Here is a 16,029-nt window from a genome sequence, read left to right as displayed (position 1 = left end):
CCTCTGTTGGTGCAAAATTCCTGCACACTCCCTGTTGTGTTTAGCTGCCACCGTCCTCTCAACCTCCCCCTCCAGAGGACGTTTTACCAGAAATGAGGTGATTAATTCTGCTGCCATCTTTCATCACACACAGGGGAAGGTCCAACTCGAGATTTACATTAGAAATGCAGGTTTAGATGGACCGGAGAAACACTCGAGAGCCGTTTTGTGCCAGACCCACCCCACGGGCGGGGCTGCGGCGGCTGAAGCGGGAACACTCTGAGTGTGAATTCAGCCCCACTCTGAGGACACAGACAAAGCACCCCTGAAACCCCTCACAACCCCATTCAGCAGCAAGACACTCCAGGGATCCCTGCCTGCTCCGCACGGAGCTGCAGAGCCGATGATCCCTGTCCCCAGGGTGGGATGACACCGCGGGAACGGCTGCTCCTGAGGGCAGAAAGCCTCTCCCAGCTCACAAACATTCCCACTGGCAGCAGCAGCCGAACAAACAGAGGAAGAAAGGATTTAGCAGTTAATCAAAGCCTTTGTCACCAAACTCACTCCTCAGGTCATTTCTCCTGACAGGCACAACTGCTCTGCAGTCACTGTCAACACAAATGGGCTGATAAACAAACACAAAAACGGGAGAGAAAATGGTACCAAACGATCTTAAAGGCAGCGCAATAATACTGTAAGCATGCACCTCATTCAGACGCGAGTGATGGAGCTGCCAGGGCTGAATCATGCAGATAAAAAAAGACTCAAGTCTAGAAAAATGCGTATAATCCGGCCAAAGTGTCAGTTCCCTTCCCCAGAACAGAACCAGGACACATCCCTTTGCCTGCAAATGGAAAAAAAATCCAATCACCTCCTAGAACCCATAGAACCACCAGTCCGTGCACCGGCTTGGGAAGAAGTCTGAAAAACTCTATATATCCATTGTCTCTTCAGCATTTTGTGTGGAGTGTAAACTTTCAGTGGAGCTAAACTTTCAGTGTCATTCCTTTCTGACTCCACAAACACACAAATTCCCCTCAAACACCGACCCAGGAACGAGTGGACATTTTGGCCCCAGGAATTAATGCAAATGGGACTGACTGTCTGAAGTTCTTGTTTGCATTTTAGGTGCCTGCAAGTTGGACTGGGCAAAGAGCACTACAACCAAACTCTTAAAACAATAACACCCTCCTAAAAAAAGTTTTTTAAAAAAAATCTATGGCCACGATATTCTTGAATCTTGATACTGGCAATGGGAATATTTTATTTGCATTCACAGCTGCACATGTCTGTGTGCACGTTCAGCACTTTTTCTTTCAACACTTACACCCAACTACCAATTTAGTGCCAGGTTTAACTGGGTCCATCTCACGCTGGGCTGAACTGACTCAGAACTTCAGACACAGTAGAAAATGCCACTTGTCAGAGAAGGTTGGAGAATCAGTCTCAAAATAAAATAAATAACCATCCCCAAGAATATTATGGCTTGGTAGAATTTCAAGACCCCGAGTCCCTGATGTTTGCAGAATGAAAAGGCCTTTGGAAGTGCACTCTCATCAACATTTTTACCTTTTTTTTTTTTTTTTTTTTTTTCCATAAAAAATAGATAGTCTTTATAAAATAAAGAGAGCGGGCCAAAGAAGATTGGCCACAATCACTCTGTAAGACTGTTCTGTTAACTCTGTAACTTAAACTGATAAAGCCTTGGGCCATCTGGACAGCAGGAGTTCTGGAGAAGCGCTCTCAGATGCAGACTCCAGTCAGATGATGCTTCAGGATGTTTTCTCATCTTGAAGATCCACTTGTTTTCTGCCCCTCAAATCCGAAGTCCATGTCAAGAGAAGGTGTTGGCTCCTGAGAGGGAAGCTGAAATTTAAGGAAATAAAAATGTGCAGCTGTAACACTCCTGTGATGAGCATCAATGGCTGATCTGGACTTTTGAGTGTTTGAAAGCCTTGAAGAACAACAAGGAAAATGCTCGTTTTCCCTCCCCAGTTGAAGGGTAGAAACAGTCCTCACTACTGACAGAAAAAACGCTTTGGGGTTTTTTTTAGTGGCAGAAAATGGGCTGGTATCCACAACCAGAAGCCCACGGGTGAAAGTCTGGAGGCGCCCTGTCTGTGAGCACAGCCAGGCAGTGCTTTGCTGTACAATAGTTATTAACACCATGGAAAACAGAGGGGGAAATTCCATCTGCCTGCTCCACCTTCTGCAAGTGGGACAGCAGATTCCTGCTCCTTGGATCACATTCCTCTGGAGCCTGCAGAGGACAGAGCCTGCAGCTCCCTGAGCGTGTGCCCCGTTCTCCAAGGCAGAACAGATTTACAGAGCAGGGAATGTTTTGGGAGCAGCATCTTCCCCACAGTGTCATCTGCTGTTGTACCCACGTTTCTCCAGGGTGGGAAAAAATAGATCAGGGAGTAGCAGCTGATGTGACATTCCAAGTCACTTCCATTTTCTCCCAACTGCAACTTGGCTGCTCTCAACTTCGGTTTAGGCTGCACCTGCACCTTCCTGCTCCTTCCATGAATCCCTGCACACACCTCCCACCTTGGAATTGTACAAGTCAGAGCAAGAGCCGTTCCTGCCACATTTTGCAGAGGAGCTGCAGGCTTTGTGTCGTCCTCTAGACACCGTGCTGATGGCTCTGGTGTCCCCCGTGCCAGCCCCCAGCCCAGGGCTGCTGAGAGCCACCACTGCCCTTCAGGTTCCCCTGAACAAGGTACTTCTGGGCCAGCTGGAGAATGGTGGTGAAATCACAGCTGCACCCACAGTGTCCCGTGACTGTCCAACAGCCCCTCCCCATTCCCTGCAGGGTGTGGATTTGAGGGAAATGAAGGAGCACTGACCTTTGTGCTCAAGCTTTATCCAGCTGCATCTCCACTCTGCTATGTCTCCCTTTCTATGACAAGGGCTGAGGCCTCACCAGAACCTGCACAGTGAAAACCAAAGCAGTCACAGGTGAGGAAATCTGGTTTTCTCACTGGGAATATATATTTGTCACTAAGTATGGGAGTGTGTGTTTAAGAGCCATTCCAAATGGAAACACACAGCCACTTGTCAGAGATGACTGAACAGCTGCTTTCAAACCCGGATTGCTCTATTATTGGCTTTATTTATTTCATAACCATGTCACAAGCTTTAAAGCCACAAGGACAAATGAAGATCTTTCAGTTTTAATGTGACATTTCAGGTCTTTCTGACTACTCAATTACAATGGTTTACTTCTATTGTTTAAGAGGGGATATGAATATTTCAGCTGGAAGGGACCCATAATGATCATCTAATTCAAACTGCCTGGAGATGTCAGTTATTTTATAAGCACTACAAATTGAGGGACTTCATACAAGCTCCAGATCATATTCTGGGGTCTGATCTAGCCAGAAATCATCTCACTGTCAAATGTTTTCATGTGTGGGAATTAATTATTTATTCAAATAAGTTATACTTTGTAAAAGTTGGAAGAAGTTCTGACTCATTCCTAACGGACTTGTTTTAAGCATCACAAAAAAGTCACAGAGATGCCATAGTTTGTTACTATTAAAGCCAATTCTGTTATTTTTGAAACCAATTTGTGTTATCTTGTAACTGCCAACATGTATAGAGCAAACCAGGAAGAGCAGGTGGTTTCCTGACACACAGATATGAACCAATTAAAGCAGTTCATCTGAACAAAAGCTGAAATGAGCCCTTTCGGTCCTTTTGACAAACTCCCAGAGAGTGGATTTTCCCAGCAGGACATGAAGTCAGTTGATTTTGCAATGGAAAACCTGAACAGAGAGGTAAGATCTGAGCAGAGCCTGAGCAGCAGGGCCTGTGCTAGGAGGATTAAAGAGCTCATGGCACAACTCGTGGAGGAAAACGTTCACACGAGGAGTTTTTTTCACCCTTTGCCCGAGGCTGAAGCCTCCTCACAGGGCCTCAAACAGAAATCCTGCACGTGGGTGACTAAAACACACCCCCTGGAAGGGAACTTCAGCAGCAAAGTTCCTGAAAACTCTTCTGAGGCAACAAAGAGCATGGATGGAAATCACCTCTCTGATTTGATCTGGTAATTATGAGTAACCTCAGAATTAATTCACGCTATCACCATTCCTTAAAGGGAAAAAAAAAGGGGGGATTACCACCTTTGTTTCAAAAGGAACCTGTGAATGGCATCCTTGCTCCACAGGAAAAACCAGGAGCCCTTGCTGACAGGATTTCTGAACCCTCAGATAAGGGGTTTGGGGCCTCTGACAGGAATCCTGAGATTCCAACAAGACCAAAGCTTGCAGGTAAAGATCCAAGGGGGAGAAAAAGTCAACTTCAAACACAGAAAATGTAAAATCATTAAACTGATTTTGGATCCATTAACAAAACCCATCGAAGAATGTATATACATATAAATTCTGGTTTCTAATAGGATTTCTACGGCATAAAAGGTATCTTTGAATGCCAGAAATCCAGCACATCCAAACTGCTCCCAGCACATCTAGTTCTTCTGTGGAGATCAGCACATCACATCCAGCACCAAATGAACTGCTTTGCTCTTGTAATAAAGCTGGGCAAAGCATAAAGGAGCTTCTCAAACATATCCCTGCACTCAGCTGTTTGCATGCCTGCTTTCACACACTCTCAGACTGCACTTTTAAAAAATCTCAGCACTCTCCTTTTTTTTGTGTCCCAGGCAATTGCACTGCATGCAACAACATTTACAGGTAAAGACACTCGGTTTGTGGCAATCTCAGTTTCTCTCTGCAGTTTGTACCAGCCTCTCAGTTCATTCACTTGCAAGTAGAAAGCTACTAAAAAAAACTAAAAAAGGTGACTCCAAAGTAGGGCTTGTTTTCAGTCTGTGCTCGTTAGTCAAGTCAGAGCTGCCCACGAACTCAGCCAACACCATTTGTACTTGATCAGGTCTTAGAATTTATCTGTTAGGCACTGTAGGTCAGGACACAGCTCATTTCCTGTAGTGTTGCCTTACCCTGGGGCTCTTCATCTATTCCATCCTCCTCCCACTGCTCCTCATTTGCCAGGAGAGGGTTCCGAGCTTCGCACGAGGCTCTCATGGGGAAAAAATGTCCATCCCCCTGGCTGCATGGAAAAGGCAGAGAGACACTGGGAAACAGCAAGGGGCTCCAAAGGATGGCAGTTTGAACACATTTTATCTGCAAACAAAGTTTTCTGCTGCCTCTATTTCCCATGTTTACTTAAAATCATCTTCCAGCTTTGAAAAGCACGGTGTGGATTTTTGATGGCAGCTCAGATGCCAAGTTTGACCAGAGAGCAGTTTGGTCCTTCAAGCTCACTGGGTCATACAAGTTCAAATTTAAAGCCTGGAATTAAGTAATTTTTAGCAGAACTTCAACGTGCTAACTTGATCAAGTCATTTGGATACAGGAAAAAAACCCCAAACAAACAATGAACTTGAGGACAGGTAGAAGTGAGGGGGGAACTAAGGAAGACGATTACGAAAAAGGAGCAATTATTCCATAGGAGTCAATTTTATCAATTGATACCACAGATTCTTCAGGGCACAAGTCACACATCTGTGTCTGAATGACACCCAAGAGAAAATGGCCTCAATCTTAGTCAGATGTTACTGAAAGACACATATAAAACCCCCACTTTCCTGTGACCTAAACCTATACACAAAATTGTATCAGCTTTTAGCACTGGCTTGATTATTACTTACCTTGAGGCAATAGGCAGCAACCAGAGCTTTTTTTCTTCCCCAAACACTTGCTGAAGATTCTTTACAAAGCCAAGATTGAATCCATTTTTATCTGGGCCGTTTTGAAACACCGGAGCCGAGAAAGCCTCTGCACAAAGATGTGTGAAAATTTCAGTGAAAAAGAAAATGAAAATCAAAGCCAAACTCTCTGAAACAGGATTGTGCATGATGGGGCCATCTAAAGTCGGCATGATTTAATGGATTATACAGGTTCAGGAATAACTGAAAGCTTTTTTCTCATTTTGCAAAGCCTGTAAAGACTTTCCAACCAAAGGCAGGAATTTGGTCGTGCAACTCCAGAACAGTCAAATCAAACCAAAAATGGTTTGTTTAATCTAGAGAACGAGAGTTAAAAGTTCTTTCTGTGAGACTTGTAGAAATTCAGTGGGTGAAAATTTCTAAGTAAAAAAAAATCTGCAGAATTAAGTAGGTTGGCCTTCAATGAGTATTCCTGGAGTGAGATTTAAATTGCCTCATTCGCTAATGATATAATGAACAAACAAATGCAAATAGACCCTCTGTTATGGTGAGACATTAAGAAAAGAGAGGGGAGGAGAACCTGGAGTGCCTTAGAAACAATTTAATGTACCTTCTGATGCACTGGGACAGATGAGCTTCTGTGCCCCATGAAATGAGCTTTAAAGTTAATAACTAAACAAAAAACAGAATATTTGCTCACTCTTGAGAGTGGCTGGTTTGTTATAAAACTCTTATATAAAAAGCTTTAAAAACGGAACCACATTTATCTGAGGAAAGACAAAGAAACTACTTGGCAAAATCATTCTGGTTTAGATAATTTCTTTGGTTTTACAGTCATAACTTCTTTGCCTTTATCAATGAGGGTGGCCACTGTTTCCCACCCTCACTAAGCTGGTTTAGGATGCACACCAGCACCTGAACATACCAAGCTGTTATTCCTGAAAAGCTGCACTCATTTCAAACAGAGTTATACACATGCATAATATTTTTATAAATGGACTTTTACACTGTAAGACTCTTTGTTTCCCTTTGGGCTTTTGTCACACCACCTAATAAATGCAGCTAATTTCAAAGCCAGATTTTTGCAGAGCTGTGCCAAGATCTTCAACCTTCCTTCCCTCATAAGGCAGCACAGAAATAGAACAAATGACTTTTTTTTTTTTTTTCTTTTCACTTTCTTTTTTAGTTTTCACAGCATCTTTGGTGTGTCTTACTAAAAGAAGAGAGACACCAGAGCTTTACCTAAGGTGGATCTGTTTCTGCTGACGAGCCAGCAGTGGTATCCAAACAGAAACATGAGGCTCACAAAGAACATGATTGCCACGAAGAGGAGGAAGAGGATGTGAAATTTGGACCGGCCATTGGTCAGTTCACCCTGGCAAGAAAAGCAACACAGAACAAGTGACAGGAACAAATTCAAGCTGGGAGTTCTTTGTTCTTAGAAAGTTCTAAAACTCCTATTGGGAGTTCTCGAACTTGTACAGGCAAAAGTCAACCTTAGCATAAAAAAAACGAGGAGAGACAAAGAAATGATGTGGTTCATTTCCCCTCCTGTACCCAAAGCACAGCTCTTGGTGTGCAGCACAGGCAGTGCCATCACCCTTCCCACCTGGGCACCAGGAGCACCCCCTGTGCCCTCGGGGGAACGAGCAGGCAGGAGCTCTCCAAGCCCCTGTTTATGTTCTGCTGAGTTTCCCGTGCATACATCACAATTCTGCACCTCCTGCAAGGTGAGGCAAGCCCAGAGAGCCTGGCCTGCACTGCTGCAGCTGTTGGGGGTGGTAGAACTGAGCAGGGAGGGCCTGGGGAAGATTGAAAGCCAAGTGGGACCTTCCAAGAGGTGGAGACACCCATTTTCCTCTACAGCAGAGGTGTCCAGCAGCACACACAGGCAGGCTCTGGGCACCTCCAGGGAATAAAGGCACTTCCCAGCCTCTGCTCATCCCGTGGAAGCAGCACAGAGCTCACAGCTGGGCCGTGCTGAGCCTGAGGAACAATTAATGCCCAGCAAAGGCACTTGAACACAGGGACAGAGAGGCCAAGGGCCAGCCTCTTACTGGAGCTGTCAGTGGCACTGCTGCATAGGAGTGACCATCAACAACTGAATAAAAAGGCTACTTCAGTTCAGTCCAGTTTTAAACTGAGAAAGGAGTCCTATGGGGATTAGAAAATGAGCAAGAAGTTTTGACTTTTTTTTCCTCTTTTCAGTAAATATGTCCAGATCAATGTCAGGATGTTACATATCAGTATCAGCTCCAAATGTTCTGACAGACACACATGCAAATACAAAGGGAAAGGATATAACCTCTTTCCCAGAAGCTGGTCCACAGTTTGGAATTCCTACTTGCTTCTTGCTTTTGTGCATTTTGGAGATATAATGGGAGTTTTGGACTCAAAAAGGGCCCAGGAAAGCACCTCACAGGAGAAATGCAGCCCCTCCACTCGACTGAGAGCAAAAAAGCAACAAGAGTGACTAAACCCCACGAGACTCACAGGAGATGAAAAAGGAACCAGATTTCACAACTTACTGTCCAATACTTAATGAAATACTTGAAGACTGTTGCAGCAATATACAAGCAATACAACAAAGAATAGGCTAAGAACAGTAGAAAGAATTTGTAGTTAGAAAATCCAATGCAGTTATTCACCCTAGAGGACAAAAGCAAAGTTGAAATCAGGATTTGTGCAGCACATTGGTTGTAACACAAAGAGCACCACCAGTTTTGGGGGGCTATTAAACCTCTGGCTCCCACAACACGACTTGTCAATAAGCAGCTCCCCTTGGTGGCCAAAATGGAACAGAACTCAAGGCTCTGCTTTTCACCCCAAGGCTTCTTGCTGGGCCAGGGACAAGCACAGTTGGTGTTTCAGGGTTGGTACCCCGGGGAAGTGTCCCAGAGGCAGCAGCTCATCCCTCCTGTCTGGGTCTTGTCTGCCCAGGCAGTGGCATCTGGGAGTTCTGTGCTCCTTGGGCCACGTGCAAACCTCAGGAGTCACAGGAACATCCAACCCAGCTCACCCAAAGTTGGGGCTGATTCTCCATGCACAGGACAACTCTAAAAAGGATCCAGGGGATGCAGGAAAACAGAGGGGGTGTTTGTCTCAGAGCTCAGGTTTGCAAAATCCTCTCCAATTTTGATTCCCAGGGAGGTTCAGGTGGGGAAATGTTTGTGTTGTTTCTGATTTCTGAAATCTTCCTTTTTTTTTTTTAAAAAAAGGAGGAGTGTAATAAATTTAGTGGCAGCAATTCTCAAGAAGTGCAAAGCTCAACTCATCCATGCAGCTTTCTGCACTGATGGTCTCTGACCAGGCATCAGTTCAGAAACAATCCCCATGCAAATGTTACTATTGAAAGCACTCCCAAGTGCAGCTGAAATGATGACAGACCCCAAAATGAAGGTTAAGTCCCTTTCAAATCTGAAGAACAGTCAAAGGGTAAATTAGCATTTGGGGTTTAAATGATATCAATATCACAGCTTTTTCACATATAGTTTATGGAGCAAATATGAATAATCCGCCTTTCAAAATATCAAACATTTCAGGCAATTTCAAAGTGTAATTATCTTATAAATTTCCCAACATAAAGAGATGGATGGTGTAAAATGAGAGAGGCATACAGAAATATGTGGCAGAAATATATATAAATATAAGCAACCTTTCTTCTCAGAAAGCCACAAACCAGTACGTAGGACATACCACGGACAATGATGATCCATTTTTAGCACACACCTGCAAAAGGACACACAAAAAAGGGGAAGATTTTTAATTGGTACTTAATTGCCAGATCAACAGCAAAACCTCTGGTTTTTGGGAGATTTCTATGTGACAGAAAGTCAAAATGATGCTCAGTTTTTTAAGGTAGTATTGTTTTAAGATGAAACTTTTACTACTTTTTCAAGGCCAACCCATGTCCTTTGTTCTCGTCTAGAGAAGGACGTGATGATGGTTTCTCACCGGAGCACTGGTGGCTGCAGATGGAATAGAGCCCCCTGAGTACCCCGATGTGCAAAGAGCCATGGGAAGGCCCAGCCTGTTCCCAGAACCCCGTGGTGATTGATTGTGTTCACCTCAGAGACACAGCCCTGACTTACATGGCACAGACGGAGCAGTGGTGACAACGATCGGGTTTGATCAGCTGGCATCTGTCACAGAACCGAATACCTGAGGTTAAAGACAAATTGACACCAAATGATGGAAGAGTCTTCTTTTTTACTTCACATGATAGTGGATATTTGTGCTCATTTCCTAACTGTTCATACTCTTTCCTCTGTCACTTCAGCAGATGAGTACATTTGCTGCTGGTTTTTGCTGCCAGGCCCCAATTGGATTAGCAACGCTCCTAATTCTGCAGGAGACCTGCAGATGGGGGGAGCAATCCTCACTGAAATCACAGAATCACAGAATGGTTTAACTTGAAAGGGACCTGAAAGATCATTTCATTCCACCCCCCTGCCATGGGCAGGGACACCTTCCACCAGCCCAGGTTGCTCCAAGCCCCGTCCAACCTGGCCTGGGACACTTCCAGGGATCCAGGGGCAGCCACAGCTTCTCTGGGCAACCTGTGCCAGGGCCTGCCCACCCTCACAGCCAGGAATTTCTCCCCAACTTCTAACCTACACCTACTCTAAACCCCACAGCCAGCTCCAAAGTGATACACCAAAACTGTACCCTTCCTTCTGGCTTCCCCATTTACTCAGACTGTACACACATTCCATTTTGGTAATTCCCTATTTATTCCAGTTCTTTACTCCAGAGTTCTTTGGCTTGCCTGGCAGAAACGAGCAGGTCAGAGCCTCCAAAATGAACACAGACTTCTTTAAGCTGTGAAAGGAGTCCAGAGGCATTTAGTCACTGGGCATGGCCAAGAAATGTGGTCACAGAATTATGCCCTGCACCTCTAAGGCAGACTCCATTTTAATTAAATATGATGACAGATCTTGGGATTCTACTGCTAATACTAAACACAGGCAACGTAAGTGGGTTTTGAACAGAAATCCAAAGGGGAGCATATTGCTCCTCAAAGGCACCTCCATGGAATGAAGGAATGTTCAAGGCTTTCCTGCTTTCCCAAATAGGAAACCTGAAAGAAAAGGTGTGAAAATCATTCCCGCAGGAATCAGCGGGTGCTGCAGTGGCAGTGGGAGCGCTGTTGGTCGGCAGGATCCTCTGGAGTGCCGATGTGTGTGCTACTTGACCGTGTTTGCTCCCAGAGAGCCGCCGAGCTCCCCGCTGGGCTCACCTCCGTTCCCGGTCCTCGTGTACACCGGCAGCTTCCTGGCGATCTCGGCCAGGATCTGCCTCTGCACCTCCGGCCTCTCCTCGTTCTCGTAGCGCTCCTGGTCAGCGTAGGACATGTGGAACTGCGGGCAGAAACCGCGGGAGGAGCGGTTACCCCGGGGCAGCAGAGAGAACCTTTCAAATACAGAAACATTCTCACCTCCCCCTCACGAGGTCAATGGAGCGTGAAAATGTGTTTGTTAAGAAGACAAAGAAGGTTGAGAGTGCTGGGCAGCCAGAACCCCGTGGGATACACCAATAAGAAAGTGTGAAATTTATAGTTTAGAAAACAACTTACTCGAGTTGCTCCTATGGCTGCCTTAGATAACTATTTTTCAGGAGTAACATTACTCACCTTGATAACACTTGAAGCACTTCCCTCACAAACAAAAACCTGTCCCCATTCACAGTTTTATATTTCTAAAACTGGGATTAGTTGTTATTTATAAATTTACATTGTTGTAATCAGGATCAGATTAAGGCCGTGTATATTTTGGAGTGCCACAAAAATATCATCCTCATTCTGTTGCTCCAAACATAGTGTTGTGTTGGTATTTCACAGAGAGGTAAAACAAAATGAAAAAAAAAAAAATAAATCTACCAATCCAAGCAACGTGACAAAGTAAATATTTGGTGGAAAAAAAAGCATTAAAACACATGTCTGCATCTGACTGTCCCGTCCAGATCAACTTGACCGAAGGATTTTTGAGTTCTCTTTAGTGTCCCTGCTTTTGCTCTGCAAGGAATGGAAGCTGCTGGGGCTCTTACCTTTTTGTCTGGCTGCACTGGGAGAGTGAAAACAGACTTCCAATATGTCCACACAAAGAGCACAAAGAGAATATGGAATATTACAAGATAGGCCACTAAAAACAAAACAAAACGAAAAAAAAAACAAAACAGAAAGAGAGCAATGACTTCTTAAGTAAAAGTTTCATTTAGGAAGGGCATAATTCCCCCTTCTTACAGTCCAGCCAAACCTCCCAGCAGCATTCTAGAGCTCAGGGGCTGCACCCAGGGGGGGACTGAGCTCACAAGCCTCCCCTCCTCCACCCCACCCCATTCCAGGGGTCAGGAAGATACAGCCCTGAGAGACTTCCCCCTCCCAGGGTAGGTGCCCACCCCACATCCCTGCAAATCCCAGCTTTGCGTCACCAGAAAACATCAAAGCTCTTTCCCATTTGCCACAGTTGGTACAATAAATCAGGAAAACTTCTCTCCAAGTGAGCAAGACAGGTCCTGTGAGTGCTGGAGAATTGTAATGCACTGGATACGACATCACCATGTGAAACCAGCACGTGTCAGAGCAGTCCTATTTCAACATGCCAACTTTATTCCAGAGCCTTTGGCCATAAGCAGGCTTTCCATGATCAGGGAGCCAAAGAGCTACACTAACTAGTTGTTATTTAACACTCAACTCACTAAGACGTTATCAAACAGTTACAATACGGACGCGCCTTTTAATTGCAATAAAAACCTCCCTTCCCTCATTTCTTTTAAGCTTCAAATCCTAGAAAGTAAGATTAAAGTAAATGCTACTGGTGGAAAGAGAAGTCTAAAATCCAGACACTTCCTAGCTGTGTGAAAACACTCCCTTTCCTGTGTGAAAACTGGTAAAAAAGGCCAGATGCATCGCTGAGACTCTAATGAGGTGGCAAATGGTGGGACACACCTCACAAGGATGTGAATCAAAGATAAGTCATTCTCATGCTCCCAGTTTGTTTGTTATCCTCCTACTACGTGCAGGTGGAGCTCAGCCACTTTTTAATTACAATGAAAGGAGAGAAATCTTGCAACAGGTTTATTTTTGTTGATCAAGCAGCACGTTAGAGGAAGCTGACCCAGAGATGCACTAATGGATCGGGCAACTACTGACTTTCTTCTGCTGAATAATCATGAATACCCTTTTCTCTGTAGCAACTTCAAATATTAGGACTGCTCTGTAGCAGAAAGAGAATTGACTTGATCCAGGGCACTTTCCAGCGCATCCAAAAGTTCCAGCCTCTCTAACAAACTTGCTGTGCACCCCTGGAGTGTAATTATAGGAAGGAAACGCTGAAAGAGGACGTACATTTAAACGATTGACAGCGAATATTTTTGATATTTCAGCTGCAACATCTCTGAACCCTTTCACACCAGGATTGAGTGCCAGATGGTCAATTGAACACACGTACCTTTCTCCACAGGGTTGCTCACAGTCACTGAAAAAGAAAAAAAAAACCACATATGTCTACAGAGCAAATAGGGATCCCAGAAAAGTTTGTTACAAATGACATTCCTCTGTGAAATACAGCAGTTTTAGGAGAAAATGTTCACATTCAAGAGGCAGAAAGAGAGCCCACAGTCCAGCATCAAATCCAGAGTAACAACTCTTCTTCACTCACACACACCCCCACACCAAGATGTTCAGTAACTGCTACTTATGCTGTGTTTTCCCATTTATAAAATACATTCTGCATATTTGTACATCAGAAATGACAAAGCCAATCCTCTGGTGGCAGTGATGTGACAAGATTACCAGGGCTCCTACAGCAACTGTCCAAGCAGCATCTCTGTGCATGTACCACACACCTGCAGCTGCTTTCTACCAGGCTCTTGCTGGTCTTGGCCCCCCCATCATAAGCACTGTCCAAAGCACTTCTGCATCAGCATGAATAAGAAATTAGACATTTCTCAGCTTTGGCCTAGTCAGCAATTGCAGTGACTCCATTATTTTTACACTTCCTACAAGCAGAGATTTTACAACCCCTCCTTATGTCACCATAATGACAGAACAAGCCCTACACCAACAGAACCACCTCGACCAACCAGCAAAAGGGTCCATCAACTGATTACTTTGAAACCCATCCATCATTTTAAAAGCCACCACCCAAGTTTCACAGGAGAGACAAAGACACTCCTCTTTAACTGAAAGCACAGTGGTTCTGTGATTTTTGCTTGGAGGACAAAGTTCTGTGACACACACAGAGCAACGTGGGTGAAAAAAGAGACTGAATATTGGCTGTGTCTCTGCACACTCAAGTTCAGGTGAGCAAGACTGGGAGGAGACCTTTATTTTTAGCTTTGGTTTGCTGCCAATCAAGCTATGAAGACATCAGCTTTTCACGAATGCTTGGCTCCCTCCTGAAGTGTGTCACACTTCGCAGCAGGGCCTTGCTGAGGGTTTTACTCGAGAAAAGAGCAGAAATAAAGGTTGTGCAAAAGGGTTTATTGCAGGGTCATTGTTCTCTCTGCGGCAGCAACCACCAACCAGACAAGAAATCAGGGGCTCCTCGGGACTGTGACTCACTGGCCACACCAGTCAGTGAGAGTTTAAAGCCAGCATCATGAGATGGCTCCAGGACATCCTCCCACACCGCTCCCAGTCCTGAGCACAACTGGGGGTGAGAACCGAGAATCCAAACAAAGCATCTGCTATCGGCATGCTCACAACAGCTGAGGAGCAGCCAGCACAGAAAGCCTTGCTGTGTTAGAAACCTGGAGAATGTCCTGAGAGCTGCTCTGCAAGTACCAGCACGTGCCAACAGTTAATGCTCAAATCCTGAAACAATTTAGTCGTTCCAACTCCCGTGTAGATAAACCTCCTCCACATGCAAATGGAAGAGGTGGGAGAGAAAGATGGGGCGAAAAAAATAGGCGGGTGTGGGCAAATGAATGATTTTCAGCTGTAATTCCAGGCAGTGAGCTGAGCTCCTGGCAGCTGAACCAGCACCTGCAGAGCAACACAGTCCCAATCCACACCCCAGTGAAATCACCCGAGTCTCTTCTAAAAGCTGCACTGAGACCTGCAACGAGCCAGCGTTCAACTTTACTGAACCTGTACAGCACTGCAAACAAAGCACAGTTCAAGAAAATGCTCTAATTTTTGGTCACATGTTGTAGTGACAGTTCCTTGCACCTTGGAGATGTTGTTCTGTGTGAATTCTTGAAAGAAACTGTCCACGATCCCAGAGAAGGGATGAGAGTAATGAAGTTTTTGGGGCTTTGCAAGCTGCCAATTAAAACAGACCAAAGAAACTGCATTTCAATTGAGTGCCATGGAGAAAAAACACTGCTAACCTTACAAAAAAACCTGGTTTCCATGTGCTGTGCAGCACCAGGAGGCAGCTCCTGTCCCGGGAACATCCCAAACTACCCTTCTGGGACCTTAGGCTGCCTGTCCCGCGGAGAACTTCACAAGTCCAAGCTCCCACCTCTCGTCTTCCCCAGAATCCTTTCTCCAACAGGTTTTTGCATGCGCCCAAGAAATTTGCAACTTATTATCCAATTAAATCGCTACATTAAATATACAATTCTGGCCAGTGCAAAAACTCTCCTTTCTAAAATGTAGTGTTTCCATGCTACTGTAACAACTGCAGTGTGAGTTCACGTGACATTTGTCTTCCCTTTGCAGAATATACATATATTAAGAAAGAGTTTATATATATATTAAATATATATATATATATATAAAGGCAGAGCATAGACTGATTTTTGTTAGTTTTAGGTCATAAATCACATCGGAACGTTGGGTCCCTCACCATCGGCACCTCCCTGGCCAAAACAGGGACACAAACCAGGGGCTGAGCCTGAACTCCAGGAACTCATCCCGGAATGGACCCGGCTGGGAATGAAGCGTTATCCCTCTGCTCCTGGTGTGCCCGGGGGTGTCCCCGCCGGGACGGGACACCAGGAACACCTGGACACCCACGGAACACCCGGACACACCGGGAACACCTGGACACACCGGGAACACCTGGACACACCGGGAACACCTGGACACCCACGGAACACCCGGACACACCGGGAACACCTGGACACACCGGGAACACCCGGACACCCACGGAACACCTGGACACCCACGGAACACCCGGACACACCGGGAACACCTGGACACACCGGGAACACCTGGACATACTGGCGAGAAGCGACGAGGGGGAGGAGAAGGATGAGGAGAAGAGAAGAAGGAGGAAGAGGAGAAGGAGAAGAAGAAGAGGAGGAAGGGGAGGGGAAGAAGAAGGAGAAGGATGAGGAGAAGGGGGAGGAAGAGAAAGAAGGAGAAGAATGATGAGGAGGAGGAGAAGGGGGAAGAAGAAGAAGAGAAG

At 45.3% G+C, this 16,029-nt stretch overlaps 1 protein-coding gene across 1 annotated transcript in view; it reads right to left on the bottom strand.

The window, feature by feature from the left end:
• Nucleotides 1-1,764: 1,764 nt before the first annotated feature.
• The window catches only part of ZDHHC15 (zinc finger DHHC-type containing 15), a 15,373-nt gene continuing 1,108 nt past the window's right edge, over nt 1,765-16,029 (bottom strand). The window contains exons 2-12 of the mRNA XM_027896623.1: nt 13,120-13,146; nt 11,717-11,811; nt 10,911-11,031; nt 9,763-9,832; nt 9,368-9,400; nt 8,200-8,320; nt 6,914-7,046; nt 5,654-5,780; nt 4,943-5,052; nt 2,829-2,911; nt 1,765-1,852 (exon numbers count right to left, since the gene is read on the bottom strand). Of these exons, the coding sequence (XP_027752424.1) occupies nt 2,868-2,911; nt 4,943-5,052; nt 5,654-5,780; nt 6,914-7,046; nt 8,200-8,320; nt 9,368-9,400; nt 9,763-9,832; nt 10,911-11,031; nt 11,717-11,811; nt 13,120-13,146 (881 nt within the window). The 3' untranslated portion in view covers nt 1,765-1,852; nt 2,829-2,867. The remainder of the gene's footprint in view (nt 1,853-2,828; nt 2,912-4,942; nt 5,053-5,653; nt 5,781-6,913; nt 7,047-8,199; nt 8,321-9,367; nt 9,401-9,762; nt 9,833-10,910; nt 11,032-11,716; nt 11,812-13,119; nt 13,147-16,029) is intronic.

Source organism: Empidonax traillii, unplaced genomic scaffold (assembly GCF_003031625.1).
Source record: "Empidonax traillii isolate 1590-97213 ecotype Southwest subspecies unplaced genomic scaffold, ASM303162v1 scaffold505:size591145, whole genome shotgun sequence".
NCBI lineage: Eukaryota > Metazoa > Chordata > Aves > Passeriformes > Tyrannidae > Empidonax > Empidonax traillii.
This window is presented reverse-complemented; position numbering and strand designations above follow the sequence as displayed.